Source organism: Heterodontus francisci, chromosome 7 (assembly GCF_036365525.1).
Source record: "Heterodontus francisci isolate sHetFra1 chromosome 7, sHetFra1.hap1, whole genome shotgun sequence".
In the NCBI taxonomy this organism is placed as follows: Eukaryota; Metazoa; Chordata; class Chondrichthyes; order Heterodontiformes; family Heterodontidae; genus Heterodontus; species Heterodontus francisci.
Genome location: NC_090377.1, coordinates 60,625,304 through 60,646,298, shown reverse-complemented (window position 1 = coordinate 60,646,298; position 20,995 = coordinate 60,625,304). Strand labels below are relative to the sequence as shown.

At 42.3% G+C, this 20,995-nt stretch overlaps 1 protein-coding gene across 5 annotated transcripts in view; it reads left to right on the top strand.

The window, feature by feature from the left end:
• Positions 1-20,995, top strand: part of tanc1a (tetratricopeptide repeat, ankyrin repeat and coiled-coil containing 1a) — a 291,461-nt gene that overhangs the window by 130,428 nt on the left and 140,038 nt on the right. For all 5 annotated transcript variants that reach the window (XM_068035280.1, XM_068035279.1, XM_068035278.1 and 2 more), the window contains one exon: positions 13,664-13,924. In XM_068035280.1, coding sequence (XP_067891381.1) covers positions 13,664-13,924 — 261 coding nt within the window. The remainder of the gene's footprint in view (positions 1-13,663; positions 13,925-20,995) is intronic.

The following is a 20,995-nucleotide window of genomic DNA, read 5'->3' as shown; positions in this document are numbered from 1 at the left end:
CTAACTCCTTCTTGAAAACATACAATGTTTTGGCCTCAGCTGTTTTCTGTGCTAGCGAATTTCACAGGCTCACCACTCTCTGGGTGAAGAAATTTCTCCTCATCTCAGTCCTGATAGGTTTACCCTGTATCCTTAGACAATCCCTTCTGTCAGTGCCAGAAACCACAGAAATACTTCTAGGTACGTGGAATACCCATGAGTAGTGTCACTGGAGATATATGAAATGTGTGGGAGTGTCTAAAATATTGATAAAAATTCAAATAGTTTGGAAGTTGGACACCAGTTTGATAATGGTGGTTTGCCATTTGGGTCCCAGAAATCATTAATCTAATTAGGCTCCCTCCTATACTATGGTTAAGTTTTTGCCTGGTGAAAAAGAAGTCAGTGCTTCAATAATTCTCCTCATACAGTTTTGTCTAACTAATCTGCCATCTCTTTTGTTGAAAGGGTGAGTGGTCAGCCTATTGACAGATTGCAGTTGGCCGCAAGAAGATGCGAGAAATAATCAGACACAGTATTCCACTCTACTTTTTCCCTCCTCTTGCAGAGCGATGCTGCAGCCTCTGCTTGGTATTCCATTTCATGATAAAATCATGAACTGCTATTTCTTTATTCATGAACTTACAATAATCTTAGAAAATATTAAGAGTACTCAGGTAGGTATCAACTGACAGAAGTAATAGGTTATGTAGGCATTTCTGATTAGATGGACTTAACTTATTACAGGTTGTTATGCTGAAAATCAAAAAAATTAGAACATCTATGTGATTAATTCCATCTGTAGTTGTAATATTTCTTCCTCCTTCTGAAGACTGTTCACTTTCAGTGGCACAAATCTTGCCTCAGTTCTCGTAAATATAACTCCTACATACTAGTAATACATTGAATTGTTTTGTTGGTTAAGGCAAGTAGAGATCTTAACCTTCATGTCTTTCTGAACTCTTTGTATTTTTCCCTCTCAAGCTTTTTATCTGTTTGAAACTAACTTATTTGATCATCTTTTCAGTCTTTGATCTTTTATATCACAAACATCATAATTTATAAATTTGATTCTCAAAATAAATTCTCACAGCAGTTTCACCAATCTGTGATGTGCCTTATTGTAAAATTTACTATATTTGATGACAATAGCTTAAGATGGCTATATGTCAAACGCTTATGAGTACATTTTTAATTATATGAGAAAAACAGTTCCGCTCTTCAGTTGCAAGATGTCCTATTACTTTCTCCTGGATTTAACTAACAGTGGTAAGACAATGCACTCCCAGATCTAGATGTAAAATCAGTAGCACAAAACAGTACATTTTAAGGATGGCTCTCTGTTTAGGTTGCCCCAAACATTTCTCAGCTTGGTCAATTTGAGTGTACCTATCTTCAAGTGACAATCTTGAACTAGATGCTATCTGTGAAAGGTCCTTTTGTCTTCACAGTGCTGTCTTGCAGTGTCCTTAGTTCTTAGCCTTAGTTTTGCTAACTTAACTTTCCACAGGATTGTCGCAATCACCACCTTTGGGGTACCTTTACTGCAAAATTCAGCATTTAAGTGTGCTGTTCCCTATTGACCTGCCTCTTTTTGGTTGATGGATATATATATACGTTTATTACCTGTTTGACTGGCTAGTGTTCTCCACTTTACACTTAGTGTATCCCTACTTTAATTTGTGCACTCAGCTTCCCAACCCAGTTTGGTCTAATACTGTCCACTCACTATTGCTGCCTCTCTGATTTTCATTATAATGCCTGCTGTGATTTTTTTTTTTTTGCTTTCTTCTGCTGTTCTGTTCAAGCATTTTAAACATAGTAAATCTGGTAGCTGCTTTTTTGGTTTAAATTCACCAAAGCGGAAGTAGTTTTTTTCTATTCCTCCAGATCTGCGAAGTTAAATTTGCGAAAGATTAAATAAAAAAAGCTTGTGTGCACAAGCACATGAATAGAAAGCAACTGCACAGAGCTTGAAGGCCCAGATAATCGATGTCTTAGTGCCTCCTCCAACACTTCCACCAAAGTGACAATTTTACATTTCACACATTTGCATTCCCGTGACCACTGTCAATGAGATTGCCGGTTTAGTGTATGTTTTGTGCTTAGTCATTAGGAATTAGATTAGGACTGATTTTTTTCATGTCGGATCCTTGAATCCAGTGGGCAGAAGAGATATTTATCTGAGCAGTTTAATTGGATGTAAATCCAGGTCATAGAGTTATACAGCACAGAAACAGGCCCTTCGGCCCATCGTTTCCGTGCCGGCCATCAAGCACCTATCTCTTCTAATCCAATTTTCCATAACTTGGCCTGTAGCCTTATGGCATTTCAAGTGCTCATCTAAATACTTAAATGTTGTGAGGGTTCCTGCCTCTACCACCCCTTCAGGCAGTGTGTTCCAGATTCCAACCACCTTCTGGGTGAAAACTTTTTCCTCAAATCCCCTCTAAACCTCAAATCTATGCCCCCTAGTATTGACCCCTCCGCTAAGGGAAAAAGTTTCTTCCTATCTCCCCTATCTGAACCCCTCATAATTTTGTATATCTCAATCAGATTCCCCCTGAGCCTTCTCTGCTCTAAAGAAAGCAACTCTAGCCTATCCAGTCTCTCTTCATAGCTGAAATGCTCCATCCCAGGCAACATCCTGGTGAATCTCCTCTGCACCCTCTCCAGTGCAATCACATCCTTCCTATAGTATGGCGACCAGAACTGTACACAGTACTCCAGCTGTGGCCTAACTAAGAGTTTTATACAGCTCCATCATAACTCCCTTGCTCTTATATTCTATGCCTCGGCTAATAAAGGCAAGTATCCCATATGCCTTCCTAACCATCTTATCTACCTGTGCTGCTGCCTTCGGTGATCTATGATCAAGTACACCAAGTTCCCTCTGTACTTCCTAGGGTCCTACCATCCATTGTATATTCCCTTGCCTTGTTAGTCCTCCCAAAATCCACCACCTCACACTTCTCAGGATTAAATTCCATTTGCCACTTCTCTGCCCATCTTACCAGCCAATCTATATCGTCCTGTAATCTAAGACTTTCCTTCTCACTGTTTACGACACCACCAATTTTCGTGTCATCTGCAAACTTATTGATCATACCTCCTATATTCATGTCTAAATCATTAATGTGCACTGCAAACAGCAAGGGTTCCAGCACCGATCCCTGCGGTACACCATTGGTCACAGGCTTCCACTCGCAAAAACAACCCTCGACCATCACCCTTTGCCTCCATCCACTAAGCCAATTTTGGATCCAATTTGCCAAATTGCCCTGGATCCCATGGGCTTTTACCTTCTTGAGCAATCTCCCATGTGGAACCTTATCAAAAGCCTTACTGATGTCCATGTAGACTACATCAATTGCTTTACCCTGATCTACACATCTAGTCACCTCCTCGAAAAATTCAGTCAACTTTGTTAGACATGATCTCCCCCTGACAAAGCCATGCTGACTATCCCTGATTAATCCTTGCCTCTCCAAGTGGAGATTAATCCAGTCGCTCAGAATTTTTTTCCAATAGTTTCCCTACTACTGATGTTAGACTCACTGGCCTGTAGTTACCTGGTCTATCCCTGGTACCACATTCGCTGTCCTCCAATCCTCTGGTACCTCTCCTGTGGCCAGAGAGGATTTGAAAATGTGTCAGAACCCCTGCTATCTCCTCCCTTGCCTCACATAACAGCCTGGGATACATCTCATCTGGGCCTGGGCATTTATCCATTTTAAGCCTACTAAAACCACTAATACCTCCTCCCTTTCAATGCTAATTTGTTCAAGTATATCACAATCCCCCTCCCTGATATCTCCACCTACATCGTCCTTCTCCACAGTGAACACAGATGAAAAGTAATCATTTAAAACCTCACCTACATCCTCCGGCTCCACACACAGATTGCCACTTTGGTCCCTAATGGGCCCTACTGTTTCCCTGGTTATCCTCTTTCCCTTAATATACTTATAAAACGCCTTGGGATTTTCCTTTATCTTGCCCGCCAGTGTTTTTTCATGCCCCCCTTCGCTCTCCTAATTAAGTACCCCCTACACTATCTATACTCCTCTAGGGCCTTCGCTGTTTTCAGCCCTCTGAATCTGCCATAAGCCTCCTTTTCTTCCCTCATCCAATCCTCTTTTTACCTTGACATCCAGGGTTCCCTGGACTTGTTGGTCCTACCCTTCAGAGGAACATGTTGGCCCTGAACTCTCACTGTTACCATTTTGAATGGCTCCCACTGGTCTGATGTAGACTTTCCTACAAGTAGCTGCTCCCAGTCCACTTTGGCCAGATCCTGTTTTATCATATTGAAATCTGCCTTCCGCCAATTCAGTACCTTCATTTTCGGTACATCTTTGTCCATTTCCATAACTACCGTAAATCCTACAGAGTTATGGTCACTATCCCCGAAATCCTCCCCCACTGACACTTCTACCACTTGTCTTGCTTCGTTCCCGAGGATTAGGTCCAGAACCGCCCCTTGTAGGACTTTCTACGTGCTGGCTCAAAAAGCTCTCCTGGATGCACTTTAAGAATTCTGTCCCCTTGAAGTCTTTTGCACTAAGACTATCCCAGTTAATATTAGGAAAGTTGAAATCCCCTACTATTATTACCCTATTATTTTTACACCTCTCTGAGATTTGCCTACATCTCTGCTCCTCTATCGCTCCCTGACTATTTGGAGGCCTGTAGTACACTCCCAGCCAAGTGATTGCCTCCTTTTTGTTTTTAAGTTCTACTCATATGGCTTCATTTGAGGAACCTTCTAAGATATCATCCCTCCTTACTGCAGTAATTGACTCCTTGATCAACAGTGCAATGCCACCTCCTCTTTTACAACCTCCCTTGTCATGCCTGAAGAATCTATACCCTGGAATATTGAGCTGCCAGTCTTGCCCTTCCCTCAACCATGTATCTGTGATAACAATAATGTCATATTCCCATGTGTTAATCATCTGCCTTAATTTGTAAGACTTCTTGTGATGAAATCGATGCAATCTGGCCTTGCATTATTTGCTTGAGCCTTAACAGGTCTATATTTGCTCTGCCTTCCAGGCTGACTTAGTTTCTCTTCTATATTTGACTCTGCATCACCCCCTACTGTACCTGTGTTCTGTATCCCATCCCCCGGCCTAATTAGTTTAAACCCCCCGCCCCCAAAGCACTAGGAAACCTCCCTGTAAGGATGTTGGTCCCCGTTCAGGTGCAACCTGTCCGACTTGTACAGGTACCACCTTCGCCAGAAAGAGACCCAGTGATCCATGAAACTAAAGCCCTCCCTCTTGCACCATCTCTTCAGCCACGCATTCATCTGCTCTGTCCTCCTATTCCTATACTCACGAGCACATGGCACCGGGAGTAATCCAGAGATTAGGTGGATAAGGTAGTCAAGAAGGCATTAAGGCATGCTTGCCTTCATCGGTCGGGGCATTGAGTACAAAAATTGGCAAGTCGTGCTGCAGCTGTACAGAACTTTAGTTAGGCCACACTTAGAATATTGCGTGCAATTCTGGTCGCCACACTACCAGAAGGACGTGGAGGCTTTGGAGACGGTACAGAAGAGGTTTACCAGGATGTTGCCTGGTCTGGAGGGCATTAGCTATGAGGAGAGGTTGGATAAACTCGGATTGTTTTCATTGGAACGACGGAGGTGGAGGGGCGACATGATAGAGGTTTACAAAGTTATGAGCGGCATGGACAGAGTGGATAGTCAGAAGCTTTTTCCCAGGGTGGAAGAGTCAGTTACTAGGGGACATTGGTTTAAGGTGAGAGGGGCAAAGTTTAGAGGGGATGTGCGAGGCAAGTTCTTTACACAGAGGGTGGTGAGTGCCTGGAACTTGCTGCCAGGGGAGGTGATGGAGGCAGGTACCATAGCAACGTTTAAGAGGCATCTTGACAAATACGTGAATAGGATGGGAATAGAGGGATACGGTCCCCGGAAGTACAGAAGGTTTTAGTTTAGGCAGGCATCAAGATCGGCGCAGGCTTGGAGGGACGAATGGCCTGTTCCTGTGCTGTACTGTTCTTTTATTACCACCTTTGAGGTCCTGCTTTTTAATCTACTTCGCACCCTAAATTCTTGTTGCAGGGCCTCGTCCCTCTTCCTACCTATGTCGTTGGTACCAATGTGAACTGCGACCTCTGACTGTTCACCCTCCCCCTTCAGAATGTCCTGCAGCCGCTCAGTGACATCCTTGTCCCGAGCACCGGGGAGGTAATATACCATCCTGGAGTCACGTTTGCGGCTACAGAAACTCCTATCTGTACCCCTTATGATAGAATCCCCTATTGCTGTAGCTCTCCTACTCTTTTTCCTTCTCTCCTGTGTAGCTGAGCCACACGTGGTGCCACAGACTTGGCTCTTGTTGCATCCCGCTGAGAAGCTATCTCCCCCAACACTTTTCCAAAGTGGAAAATCTGTTAGAGAGGGAGATGGACCCAGGGGACTCCTGCATTACTTGCCTACTTCTGCTTCTTTGCCTGGCAGTCACCCATTCCCTTTCTGCCTGAGCAGTCTTTATCTGTGGTGTGACCACCTCCCTGTACGTACTATCCACGATGATCTCGGCCTTGCAGATGCTCCACAGTGTCCCCAGCTGCTGCTCCAGATCTGAAACACAGATTTCGAGTAGCTGCAGCTGGAGACACTGTCTGCACACGTGTTCGCCCTGGATAGTGGAAGTGTCCTTGACTTCCCACATTTCACAGGAGGAGCAGTCCATGCTGCCCTGCTACGGCTTACCCTTAATTTACTCCCTTAAGTTATTCAAAAATTAGAGAGTATTTACCCTAGGGACCTTGATGCCCTAAAAAATACTACATACTATATAAAAAAAAACTGTAGACCTTACCTTTCTGTTTACTTTGGTTACTAACCCAGCTTACCTGTATACTCACCCCGGCGGCTCTTTGTTTCCCTGCTTGCTCTGTTGATTGTGAGGTCACTCCATTGTCACTTTTCGATTTTCCCTTGGCTCTGCTCCCGCTGTGTTTTCTCTCCACTCTCTCTTTTCCCCCCCCCCCCCCCACTTTTTTTCTTTCTCTCTCTCTCTCTCTCTCTCTCTCTCTCTCTCTCTCTCTCTCTCTCTCTCTCTCTCTCTCTCTCTCTCTCTCTCTCTCTCTCTCTCTCTTTTCTCCCCCCCCCCCCCACCGCCACCCTTTCCGGGCAGTGTTCCTGTTGGTGCACTTTTTTAAAGCTCTGCTCCCGCTGTGTTCTCTCTCTCTGACTGTTCTCTGACTGTTCCTTTTGGCGCGCTTTTTAAAAGCTCTGCTCCCGCTGTGTTCTCTCTCTCTCACTGTTCTCTGACTGTTCCTTTTGGCGCGCTTTTTAAAAGCTCTGTTCCCGCTGTGTTTTCTCTCTCTCTCTCTCTGACTCTGTTTCTTTTGGCGCACTTTTTAAAGGTCTGCTCCCACTGTGTTTTCTCTCTCAAATCTGAGGCCATAGCTAGTTTATAGTCCACTGTACCACTTTGTCCTTTTCTGTTATGTGTTCGAGCTTATTCCTGGCCCACCATAAGAAATTGGCATTCATTTTTTGCCAATGTCATCCTCGGCCCCGCCAGCCGAGAATGAGGCACATCAATTTTGTCATGAACATTGATTTTAAACTGTCACTGGAGTGAAGAAAGGACTTGCTTTAAAAAAAAAAGTTGCCAGATCTTGGCTGGAAAGATATTTGCATATTAACAGACAGTGCTTGGAAAGGACAAAGGACCATTCCCTGACACATTCAACCCACAATGGACTTTTGATCACCAGATGTTGAAGGTGGGGAGCTCGCATTCCAGGTTAACTGCTAAGATGGCTGAATACGCGAATGGACATGGTCAAACCAGCTAGTCACATGACTAACCTGCTGGACAACCTGAGTTTTTTGAATTAGTAAAATAGTTTGGGAAAAAAGCTGTTTACTCCTGGACTGAGAAGATCTCTCCTGGCTGGCTAACCACAGCCTCTCCTGCGTACCTGCTCCCATTTCTTTCTCACAGAACTCCAAATTTACTGAAGACACATGAACCCCAAGAAAGAACAGTCTCCTACAACGAACAAGGTTGAAGAAGAATACTGGGCCCCAACGAAAAGCAAGATCTACCTACAATCAAGGACTCTACAATGAGCTCAAAGAACTGTAACAAAAACTCTTCAGATATTGCTTCAAACTTTTACACTTTATTTTTCTTCTCTTTTCTGTCTGTTTGCATGTGTGTATTGAGTATGCATGCTAACGTGGGCATGTTGTGTATCCGTAGGCATCAGCTGCATTAGAGTTTAAGTTCAAGTTTAATAAATTTCAACTTTTCTTCTTTAAACCTAAGAAAGCCTGTTTGTGTCTTATAATTGGAAAGCGATGAACAAGGATTCACCAAGGGGGAGCTCAAAACACGGTGTGTTTAAAATTAAACGCTATTACGGTAAGACCAGGCGCAGGCTGAAAAGGGAACCCTAGACCTCTTTCTCACTAACACTAATATATTGAGAAAAGGAATTGTGTTTGCTGGAGGTCATTTTCTTCAGTGCTTAAAGAGTTTATATTTTCCTAATGTTGCTTACTTTTCACATGGAGTCAAGGAAACTTTGCAGTTGTACGGTTATTAATTTACATAAGGAACAGAGTAAGAAAAAGCCATTTGATCTGTCGAACCCACTCCATCCAGAGTCAATGTATGATTATTCTATAATGAGCTTTCTTATTATTATTAATCACCTATTCGAATCATAGAATGATTGCAGAACAAAAGGAAGCCATTCTGTCCGTCATGTCTGTGCTGGCACTCCCAACCTTTCCTCGCAGCCCTGCAAATTTTTTCTCTTCAGGTGCTTATCCAAACCCCTTTTGAAAGCCATGATTGAATCTGCCTCCACCGCACTCTCAGGCAGTGCATTCCAGATCCTAACTGCTCGATGCATTTGAAAAAAAAAATGTTTTTCCTCAGGTTGCAGTTGGTTCTTTTGCCATTCACCTTAAATGGGTGTCCTCTGGTTCTCGACCCTCCGGCTAGTGGGAACAGTTTGTCTCTATCTAGTCTGTCTAGACCTCTCATGATTTTGAACACCTCTATCATTTCTCCTCTCAACCTTTTCTAATCTATCCACGTAATGAAGTCCCTCATCCCTGGAACCATTCTTGTAAATCTTTTCTGTGCCTTCTCTAAAGCCTTCACATTTTTAAAGTCTGGTGCCCAGAATTGGACACAATATTCCAGTTGAGGCCGCACCAGGGTTTTGTAAAGGTTCATCAAAACTTCCTTGCTTTTGTATTCTACGCCTCTATTTGTAAAAGCCAGAATCCTGTATGCCATTTTAACTGTTTTTTCAACCTGCCTTGCCACCTTCATCAATGTGCATGTACTCACAGATCTCTGCTCCTGCACCCCCTTTAGAATTGTACCTTTATTTTGTAAAGCCACATCACTTCACGCATTTTTTTGCTTTGGATTTCATCTGCCACATATCAGCCCATTACACTAGCCTATCTATGTCCTCTTGAAGTCTTTTACAATCTTCCCCACAGTTCACAATACTTACAAGTTTTATGTTGCCTACAGATTTTGAAATTATCTAAGTCATTAATATCTATTATTTTAATTAGCTTTTGACTGTCCAGACAGTCTTGATTGGTCAGTTTAAGGGAGAAACTTATGTGTTTATTTGGTGGGTGGTGCCTGGAGCACGCGGAGGCAGGTGGGGCGCACTGAGGACTGGAGCACATGATGCACACGAGGCTGCCAACAGGTAGTGGTGACAGTGAGGCGTTGGGGGTTCATGGAGGACAAAAAACAGTGGAGGGTAGGGAGAGCCCAACAACAAAGTTACCCTGGCTGGAGAGATTGTTTCTGTGAGGGATGGCCTGGGAGGGGTGGATGAAATTATGGATTTGGTTATGTGTGGCAAAATGGCAGAGACATTCTTTGATGGAAGTTATTATTTGAAAGCTATTTGTGCTAAAAATGACAATTCACTAGATTTGAAAGAAAAAGTTTTAGAAAAGCTGTTAGGTGAATTAAAAGAATACATCAGGGTTGATTCTATAAATGAAGATGATAATCTATACCCTCCAGAGTTTCTCTACTGTCTAACTCCAATGTGCATGCCACCACACAAACTTAGACTCGAGGAAGGAGCAGTTATAATGTTACTACAAAACCTGAATTCTAAACGAAGACTTTACCATGGAACAAGAATTGTAGTTAGGAAATTGTTTTTGATAAATGCTGAAATTATAAGAGGAAGATTTCAAGGAAATAGTGTGTTTATTCCTTAAATAATATTGAGCCCATCATATGTCATGCTGCCTTTTCAGCTTAGGAGAAAATGATTTCCAATTAGACTTCTATATTACAAGTCACAAGGCCAGACTCCTGACAAAATTTTTATTTATATTCCTAGGCCTGTTTTTACACATGGACAGCTTTTATGTAGAATGTGAAGTTTTAATTCTCTTAAAGTTTTTGGTGAATGAATAACTAGAAATCCTGTATGAAAGAAGTACTGTTGCAATAAAGATACTAATTGGACCGCAAATGTTTTGTGGGTCTCTGTTGTTACATCAAGGAAAGCATTGGCCGCAGTACTGACTCCTGCGGAGCTCCGCTGTATACCTATTGATCCTGTACTCTAAGAAACACTGCTGGTACCCTCCCAAAGAAAGAATCCACATGGTGCTGTTAATATCTTTAAAACCTTTAATCCTTTTTTAATAGATATGTTTCAATTCAGTCCCTTTCTACGGAGTTAATTGACCCCAAATTGACTTCTTTGGAAATCTGTTCCACATGCTCATATTGTGGGGGAGTTTTTAAATTAACCTTGCACGAAGATTGATTTTTTTTTTGTTCGTTCCAAGTTCTCCTTGGAACAGAGGAGGCTAAGAGGAGATTTGATTGAGATGTACAAAGTTATGAGGGGCTTGGATAGAGTGGTGGTGAAGGGCCTATTTACCTTAGCAGTGAGGTCAGTGACGAGGGGGTATAGATTTTAAGTCATTGGTAGAAAGATTAGAGGGGCGATGAGGATAAGTTTTTTTTTCACCCAGAGGGTGGTAGGGGTCTGGAACTTACTGCCTGTAAGAGTAATAGAGGCAGCAACTCTCAACTCATTTAAAAGGTGTCTGGATATGCACCTCAAGTGCCGTAACCTGCAGGGCTACAGACCAAATGCTGAAAAGTGGGATTAGGCTGGGCGGCTCGTTTAACGGCCAGTGCAAACACGATGGGCCAAGTGGCCTCTTTCTGTGCTGTAAACTTCCTATAATTCTAAGTTAAATAGTATCCTTATTTCAATCTTATCTATACCTTGCATTATTTTAAAACAATATTATGTCTTCTCTTTGTCATCTGTTCTTCAAAAGGAATAAATTTAGTTCCTTGAAAACATCCCTTCATAAGTTAGTTCCAAAAGGTATGGAATCATCCCATTTCTTTGAACCCCTTTTATGCTTTATTTCACTTTTACTTACATTTCCTGATGAGAATATATGTAATACTAGATATTGGCCTGGATTGCATGGTCAGTAGCGAAGCAACGGTGCTCGTGGCTGATCTCAAAGAATGCTGCTCACAAAGATCTTTCCACCTCTGTGGTGTGAATTTTGCCTTTCCTGATGTTAACTTGAATCTGGTACCAAGTCAACAGCAGGAGTCCCGGAACTGGTTCCTGCAAAATACTACTGGTTACTTTTTCCTAGGTAAAACATTTTTCATTTCATTCCACCCTCTGTCTTCTGTTGTGAAATCAGTTATCAATCCATCTAAAGAATTTGTAACCCATTTCATGAGCATTGCTCTCACTTATCTTTTTTTAAATTCATTCGTGGGATGTGAGCATCGCTGGTTAGGCCAGCATTTATTACCCATCCCGCAGTGACCTTGAGAAGGTGGTGGTGAGCTGCCTTCTTGAACCGCTGCAGTTCTTGGGATGTAGGTACACCAACAGTGATGTTAGGAAGGGAGGTCCAGGAGTTTGACCCAGCGACAGTGAAGGAACGGTGTTATCGTTCCAGGTTAGGATGGTGTGTGACTTGGAGGGGAAGTTGCAGGTGCTGGTGTTCCCATGCAACATCTGCCCTTGTCCTTCTAGGTGGTCTAAGTCGTGGGTTTGGAAGGTGCTGTGTAACGAGAGTTGGTGCATTGCTGCAGTGCATCTTGTAGATGGTACACACTGCTGCCACTGTACATCGTGGTGGAGGGAGTGAATGTTTGTGCATGGGGTGCCAATCAAGCGGGCTGCTTTGACCTGGATGGTGTCGAGCTTTTTGAGTGTTGTTGGAGCTGCACCCATCCAGGCAAATGGAGAGTATTCCATCACACTCCGGACTTGTGCCTTGTAGATGGTGGACAGGCTTTGGGGAGTCAGAAGGTGAGTTACTCGCTGCACGGTTCCTAGCCTCTGACCTTCTCTTGTGGCTACGTTGTTTATATGGCTACTCCAGTTCAGTTTCTGGTCAATGGTAACCCCCAGGATGTTGAAAGTGGGGGATTCAGCGATGGTAATGCCATTGAATGTCAAGGGGAGATGGAATAGATTTTCTCTCGTTTGCGATAGCCAGTGCCTGGCACTTGTGTGTTACTTGCCAATTATCAGTCCAAGCCTGGATTTTGTCCAGGTCTAGCTGCAATTCTGCATGGACCTCTTCAGTATTGGAGGAGTCGCGAATGTTGCCCTTGACCTTCTAGGTGGTAGAGGTCATGGGTTTGGAAAGTGCTGTTGAAGGAGCTTTGGTGAGTCGCTGCAGTGCATCTTGTAGATGTTACACACTGCTGCCACTGTGCGTCGGTGGTGGAGAGAGTGAATGTTGAAGGTGGTGGATGGGGTGCCCATCAAGCGGGTTGCTTTGTCCTGGATGGTGTTGAGCTTCTTGAATGTTGGAGCTGCACCCATCCAGGCAAGTGTAGAGTATTCCATCACATTTCTGACTTGTGCCTTGTAGGTGGTGGACAGGCATTTGGAAGCCAGGAAGTGAGTTACTCTCCGCAGGACTCCTAGCCTCTGACCTGCTCTTGTAGTCACAGTATTTATATGACTACTCCAGTTCAGTTTCTGGTCATTGATACCCCCAGGATGTTGATAATTGGGGATTCGGTGATGGTAATGCATTGAATGTCATGGGGAGATGGTTAGTTTCTCTCTTGTTTGAGAGGGTCATTGTCCGCACTAATGAGATGCACATGTTACTTGCTGCTTATCAGCCTCTCACAGGAAGAACTTTAACAATTGCCTTTTGAAAATTTAAACTACATCCACTGGCTTACATTCGTACACTGACTTGGTTATATCTTCAATGATTTCCAGTCAGTTTGTAAGGTATGACTTAGTATGACTTCCAAAATCATGTTGACTACTCCCTATGATGTGTGTTCATTCGATGTTCACTTACAGAATTCTGTAAAATGCCTTCATGCATTTTTTGCCGCTGTGAACGTTGGGTTGCCTATTTTTCCATTGTCATTGTGCTCTTCTGAGTTTTGTTGAGAAGTACTGTTACTTCAGTATTTGTGGGAAAATCAAATGAACCAAATGTTGATTTTGTCATAATCTGGGTTCTGTAGCAATTGGTATGCTGGTCAGGTTAACCTCTTGGAGTTGTATACAATCCCCTAATTTCAGATATTTTTTGCAGCAACATTTGACAATACTTTACCTTTCAGTGCAGAGTAAATTTAACTTGGGTTCCTTATATTTTCAGCTACAGTAACCAGCTCATCTGAAAATGAAGAGAAAAGTGGTTCAAGTCTAGAATGGAGCAAAGATGGCAGTATGAGGGACTGTCTACAACGTGGTATCACTAAGAATTTAAGACTTGAGCTTTGCTTGCCTGTAGCAGAGGAAGAACCACATGGCTGTGCCACCAGTCTTTCCAAAGCCGAAGCCTCTTTTGATGGTCCTGCTGCTTATGTGCACCAGTCCGTGTCACCATATCTGATGCCACGACCTAATTCAGTGGCAGGTATGTTTCATTATGTTCATATGTAGGAGTAAAACTCTTTGTAGAATTGAGTAGTGAAAATATTATTGAAATAGGAACAAGGAGGAATGACACAGGCTGCATAACAGGAGCCTAAACTGTGTTTGTGTAAATATATCTCTCCCACAGAAGCTCCCTGAGCGAGATCACTAACTTGTGCACATCTATCAGAGTTGTATGTTGTGGAGTTCGTTTCTCTTGTAATTATGGTCTGAAGTTAAGAGATCTTTACTCTGCAATTAAAATTAAAATGCTTGTCACCAGCAGTGACATCCTTTAATTTCCCATTTCTTAAGCACAGAAAGTCATTTGATTTCTGTCATAGAACCCTATTCAAATGTTCTGAAATCAGTTTGTCTCATTTGGTTTCAATATTTTGCAACAACCCCAAATTCAATACACCGTTAACCTTCACTCAGCCTTAGAACTTTATGCATTTAACTTCAGTATCCCTCTTGTGAATTTTCTGCTGATCGAGGTGATTGGCTTAGTGCTGGGCCACAGAATTCTTGTTTGATTTCCACCCCAGGTTAAGCAAGGGCAGAAGAAAAATAAAACTTAGTTTACTCTGCTCCCATAATGTGTATTAAACCCAACTTCCAAAGAACAATTCTGTTGCACCTGTATGAATTGTTTTCCAGTTCCCATGAGCCACCGTTATAGTCTGTAAGTAATGTTGCCAGTTTGTGTCCAGTTATTCGTAATTTTGTTTTGATTTGTATCATTTAGGTACGAGTTTGTGACTATCCAAACTCATTTATATGGATAGATAAAGAAAACAACTGTGAGCCGTCCACTTCCAAGTCTTTACTCATAATATACATATACACACACACACACACACTGGCAACATATTCTTGAAGTCATTGTTTTATAACTAAGAAAAATCAGTTGAAACTGCTCCATGATATCATCTTGTTACAATTCTATCATATTGTTTTCTATGGTTTTCACTGCAGAGATTGGTCCGATGAAAAATGGTGTTGTAGCTGTCGGGCCAATGACCATGAGATATTTCATTCACATTGTTTCTGTGGTTTGCTGCAGTGAAAAATGCCATTGTTCAAAGTGATCAAATTCTTTCCATTAAGCAATAAAATGACACAAAAATTGTACTGGTTATAAGTTTGTTGTTTGCCAGTATGATTGCTCAAAAAGGATATTTAGCAGTTCTTGTGTCTGATTGCTATTGGGCAATGCAAGGCTCAGTTTGGAGCACTTGACATTTTGTTCTCAGTCATGTGTCTATTGGGAAAAAAACTGTTGATTTAGATTTAGAGATTAGACTCTACCTCATTGAGTCTCCAAAGTACTCATACGAGCATACGAATTAGGAGCAGGAGTAGGCCATTCGGCCCTTCGAGCCTGCTCCACCATTTGATAAGATCATGGCTGATCTGATTGTGGCCTCAACTCCATTTTCCCGCTTACCCCCGGTGGTAAATCTAAATAGTTCTAGAGATTGAGTTTAACCTTTTGCATGGAGAATATTATTCTTTCGTTTGGAATGTATTTTTTTTTCTTCTGGGCTTTTCAAATACTCTGGAAGAAAGCCAGGTGCGATAGTTGGTTGACTGCAAACAATATATTTAAGCTTATAATCTTTCAGTCTCATCTTTCCTACTACAATTAATGTCAACATTGTAATATATTTTTATGTATAAAATTGTTGTGTTGATATAATTTACTACCTTTAGTTGGCCAGTAAGTATCTCTCTCCCTTAAGGGAAGCAGGTGCTTTCTGCTAGCCTGAGTAACTCCGTCTGTTAGTTACTAATCTTTATTCGTCATTAGTTCTCATCCTTTTTATTTATCTTGTACTTTAACAATTATCCTATGGTCAATTAAGTGTGGTGACTTGGTTGTTAAACAACACAATATTACAGACTATTACAATATTTACAAGTCTATGACATTGAGTAGGTTTTCGATTGTTGCTCTGCTTCTGTGTAATCTGTCTCTGTCTCTGTCTCTGTCTCTCTCTCTCTCTCTGTATGACACAATATACTCTGATGCTTTCTTTTACTCTGCACCTCTGCTCCCCTGCTTGTTTCTTCTACATTGCATCTTTTCCCCGAGCTCCCTTCTCTCCTATATTGCCTTTCAACTCTTGATTTTTCTTTTTTTATTCATGGGATGTGGGCATTGCTGGCTAGGCCAGCTTTTATTACCCATCCCTAATTGCCCTTGAGAAGGTGGTGGTGAGCTGTCTCCTTGAACCGTTGCAGTCCATGTGAGGTTGGTACACCAACAGTGCTGTTAGGAAGGGAGTTCCAGGATTTTGACCCAGCGAAGGAATGGCGATATAGTTCCAAGTCAGGCTGGTGTGTGATTTGGAGGGGAACTTGCAGGTGGTGGTGTTCGCATGTATTTGCTGCCCTTGTCCCTCTAGTTGGTAGAGGTCGCGGGTTTGGAAGGTGTTGTCTAAGGCGCCTTGGTGCGTTGCTGCAGTGCATGTTGTAGATGGTACACACTGCTGCCACTGTGAGACGGTGGTGGAGGGAGTGAATGTTTGTGGGTGAGGTGCCAATCAAGCAGGCTGCTTTGCCCTGGATGGTGTTGAGCTGCACCCATCCAGGCAAGTGGAGAGTATTCCATAACACTCCTGACTTGTGCCTTTTAGATGGTGGACAGACTTTGGGGAGTCAGGAGATGAGTTACTTGCGGCAGGATTCCTGGCCTCTGACCTGCTCTTGTAGCCACGGTATTTATATGGCTGCTACAGTTCAGTTTCTGGTCATTGGTAATCCCTAAGATGTTGATAGTTGGGGATTCAGCGATCGTAATGCCAGTGAATGTCAAGGGGAGATGATTGTTGTCCGGCACTTGTGTGGCGCGAATGTTGCTTGCCACTTATCAGCCCAAGCCTGGATATTGTCCAGGTCTTGCTGCATTCAGTATCGGAGGAGTCACGAATGGTGCTGAACATTGTGCAATCAACAGTGAACATCACTACTTCTGACCTTATGATTGAAGAAAGGTCATTGATGAAGCAGCTGAAGATGTTTATGCCTATGACACTACCCTGAGGAACTCTTGCAGTGATGTCCTGGAGCTGAGATGATTGACCTCCAACAGCCACAACCATTTTCCTTTGCGCTAGGTATGACTCCAACCAGTGGAGAGTTTTCTCCTGATTTAAATTGACTTCAGTTTTGCTAGGGCTCCTTGATGTCATACTCTGTCAAATGCTGCCTTGATGTAAAGGGCAGTCACCTTTGTCTCACTTGGACCTGTGCTCTCCTGAGCGCCTCTCTTTTTCAGCCTCAAGCTTCTCTGTACCACTGGACTTATGTTATCTGCTGCTTTGTGCCACTGATACTTTGCTTCTCCTGCCTCATGTGACTTTGTCAGCTGCTGCTTTAATGTCATAACCACATAACATTTGCCCGTCTCACTGACGCATCACCACATGCAATTCGCTACAACATTGTGCTGAGAGTTTTGTTGTCCCAATGTCTTAGATTCCAGCTTTATTCTCTGACTCTGACTGTCATTGGTGAGACCTGTGTTTATTACCCACCCCTAGTTGCCATGAGAAGGTGGATGAACTTTTTCCAGCTGCGGTCTGTGTGCAAAGGTGCTCCCTTTGTTGCCAATGGTGGGTAACAGGAAACTAATTAGTGGAGGGCGGGGAGGGTTCAATTGAAGGGAAGTTTAAAAAAATCAAAAGGAAACGAGAGCAGAGGTGCAGGGTAATGAAGAGGCGAATGGTAATCAAAGTGTGATAGGAAGGGGCAGAAAATATAAGCAGAAGAGTGCAGCAGAAATTAGAACTAGAATGAGTAATAATTGTAAAAAGTCAAAGCTTTAAGCCTCTTTATCTGAATGCATGCAGCATTTGTAACAAGATAGATGAGTTGGCGGCACAAATAGAAATAAATAAATATGACTTGATAGGTATTATAGAGACGTGGTTGCAGGGTGACCAAGACTGGGAACTCAATATTCAAGGATATTCGATGTTCCGGAAAAATAGGCAAAAAGGAAAAGGAGTGGGGTAGCTTTGTTAGTGAAGGAAGGTATCAGTGTGGTGGTGAGTAGTGATACAGGTGCAATAAATCGTGATATGGAATCAGTTTGGGTGGAAATAAGGAATAGCAAGGGGAAGAAATCACGGTTGGGAGTCATCTATAGGCCCCCGAAGAGTTGCCTCGCTATAGGACGAAGTATAAATCGGGAAATAATGGAGGCGTGTAAGAAGGGCGCTACAGTTGTCATGGGTGATTTTAATCTGCATATTGACTGGACAAATCAGATTGGCAGAGTTAACGTGGAAGACGAATTTGTAGAGTGCATCAGGGATTGTTACTTAGAGCAATACGTTGCAGGACCAACCCAAGAACAGGCTTCTTAGATCTAGTAATGTGTAATGAGGTAGGATTAATAAGAGATATCATAGTTAAGGATCCTCTAGAGGGTAGCAATCACAACATGGTAGAATTTCAAATTCAGTTTGAGGGCGAGCAACTCTGGTCTCAAACCAATGTCCTCAACTTAAGGGCAATTACGGAGGCATGACGAAAGTTATCTAAAGTGGGTTGGGAAAATAGACTAAGGGTAAGGTCAGTGGATGAGCAGTGGCAGACATTTAAGCAGATATTTCATAATGCTCAGCAAAAATTTATCCCGGTCAAAAAGAAGGACTCGATGAGACGGATGAACCACTGGTGGTTAACAAAGGCAGTCAAGGAGTGTATCCAATCAAAAACTAAGGCATACAAAGCGGTGAAAACTAGTGGTAGGCCAGAGGATTGGGAATGTTTTAGGAGCCAGCAGCAGATGACTAAAAAGGGGGAGAAAATTGATTATGAAAGTAAATTGGCAAGAAATATAAAAACAAACCGCAAAAGCTTCTACGGGTATATAAAAAGAAAGCGAGTAGCTAAAGTGAGTGTGGGACCCTTGGAGGATAGACTGATGAATTGATAACGGGGAACAGGGAAATAGCAGATAATTCAAACCAATATTTTGCATCGCTCTTCACGGGCCTACTCCTGCTCCTTTTTCTTTAGTTCTTGTGGGGGATATATGAGAGACTGGAATCGGAGAAATGCAGAGTTAGTGGGGAATGATTTTTGGGCTGGGTAAAGTTAGAGATAGGACAGGCGAAAACATGGAGGGCTTTAAACACATACGGGGTCATTTTGACTTTGGACGATAGTGTACAAAATATGATATCTGCTCAGCCATCCGTTAAATAACTCTCCAAATGAAAATCGGACGAGGTGTTTCATGGCTGGCTGAGCTGATTATTGCACATCTTATACTGTTGGCCAAAGTCAAAATTACTCACAAAGAATTTTAAATTCGAGGCCTTGGGGAACTGGGAGCCACTGTATGTCAGTGAGTAAAGGGGTGAGTGGAGACCAGGTCTTATGGGATAGGATGGAAGCAGCAGAGTTTCAGGTTAGCTGAAGTTTAGGGCACAGATTTAAGGTGATTAGAGGGGACATGAAGAAAAACCTTATCACCCAGAGGGTGCTGGGTGCCTGAAATTCACTGCCTGGATCTGTAGTGGAGGCAGAAACCCTCAACTCATTTAAAAGGTACCTGGACCTGCACCTGAAGTGCTGTAGCCTGCAAGGCTATGGACCAGGTGCTGGAAGGTGGGATTAGAATGGGTGGCTAGTTTTTTCAGCTGGCACAGACATGATGTGTGAATGGCCTCTTTCTGTGCCATACCTTTTCTATGGGAGGGGAGGATGAGATTCTGGTGTGGAGCGCATCAGAGTAATTTGAATCTAGAGGTGAAGAAAAACATATGTCAATCTTCCACATGATTAGGAGGCAATTGTGTGTTGAAGCAATATTTGCAAATAGAAAGAAAGAAATATATCATTTCAAAATACAACAGCAATACTGTAGGTGTATTGCTTGAGCTTTTCTCTGTATTGAAATCTATATTTTTCTTTCAGTATAGTGTTACAGAAACTTAACTGTTGGGTGGAATGGAAGAGATGAACAGAAATTTTTATTTATAATTTATATTCTGATCCTTTCTATATGGTGTTTGTGGCTGCTTTGATAAAGTTGGTTGTACTGTCTTATTGAAATCAGTTCTCTTAAAGACTTGAGAGTTATTCCAGTTGAATTTTTTTATATGAGTAATTGAGTAGCCCAGCTTCAAGGTTACAAACTGCGCATAGCAGCTGACTTTTTCTCCAGAGGTTATTTCATTGTCAGTGTGTTTATTTACATGCTGCTTAATGCTGAAGCATCTTCATTCCAGCATTCATGGATGAAATCTTCAGTTCATTACAATTTTATATATACATTTAAAATAAAATTGTATTGATGATTAAGTGAAACATTTTAATGCTGCGTACTTTTCACCAACATGCCAGTTAAGTGTTTCCAATTTCATGCTGGCTTGTGAAAACTAATTATAACCATTGGAAATTATTAGACTGCAGAATATGTGGCAAATACATTCTGGCTATTCCCCTGACAGTTGTTGGTTAGAAGTTGCATTTAACAAAACAAAATAGGAAGATTGCTGGTGTTTTTTTTCTTGTCCAGATGCCATTATTTTATTTATTCAAATAATAGATTGTTCCTCATTTGTTGGACTTCCAAAGGAGTAGGCCATTGTTTGTTCCGCATGCAAATTAGTGGGTCGTCATCCAAATGAGGAAAATAAAAGATCTTGCCCATCTGAAATTTTTATATGCTCATTGTAGTCATGTTATTTGCTGCCTGTGATGCATGAATGACTTTTCTCTGAATCTGAAAGTTATTTTTCTTGCACGATCGGCGATGGGCCTTTTGCTGTTCTACACTAGGAAAAGAAATTTCAAGTGCTGACAATAGCTCATGGCAAAAAAATAAGTGAATTACTTCTATATTTACCATAATCTATAATATTTGCAAATGGACTGATCTCCTACTGTTGTTGATTATCCTTTACAGCATAAACCAGGACTGCTCAGCTCATCATTGCTTTGGTCTCCAGCTGGCAGCTCAAAATCTCAATGTATGCCTATGCTATGAAATTTTACTTCTCTGAACTTGTGGTCACCTTGCTGCACGTTTCATAGTTTGAACACTGTG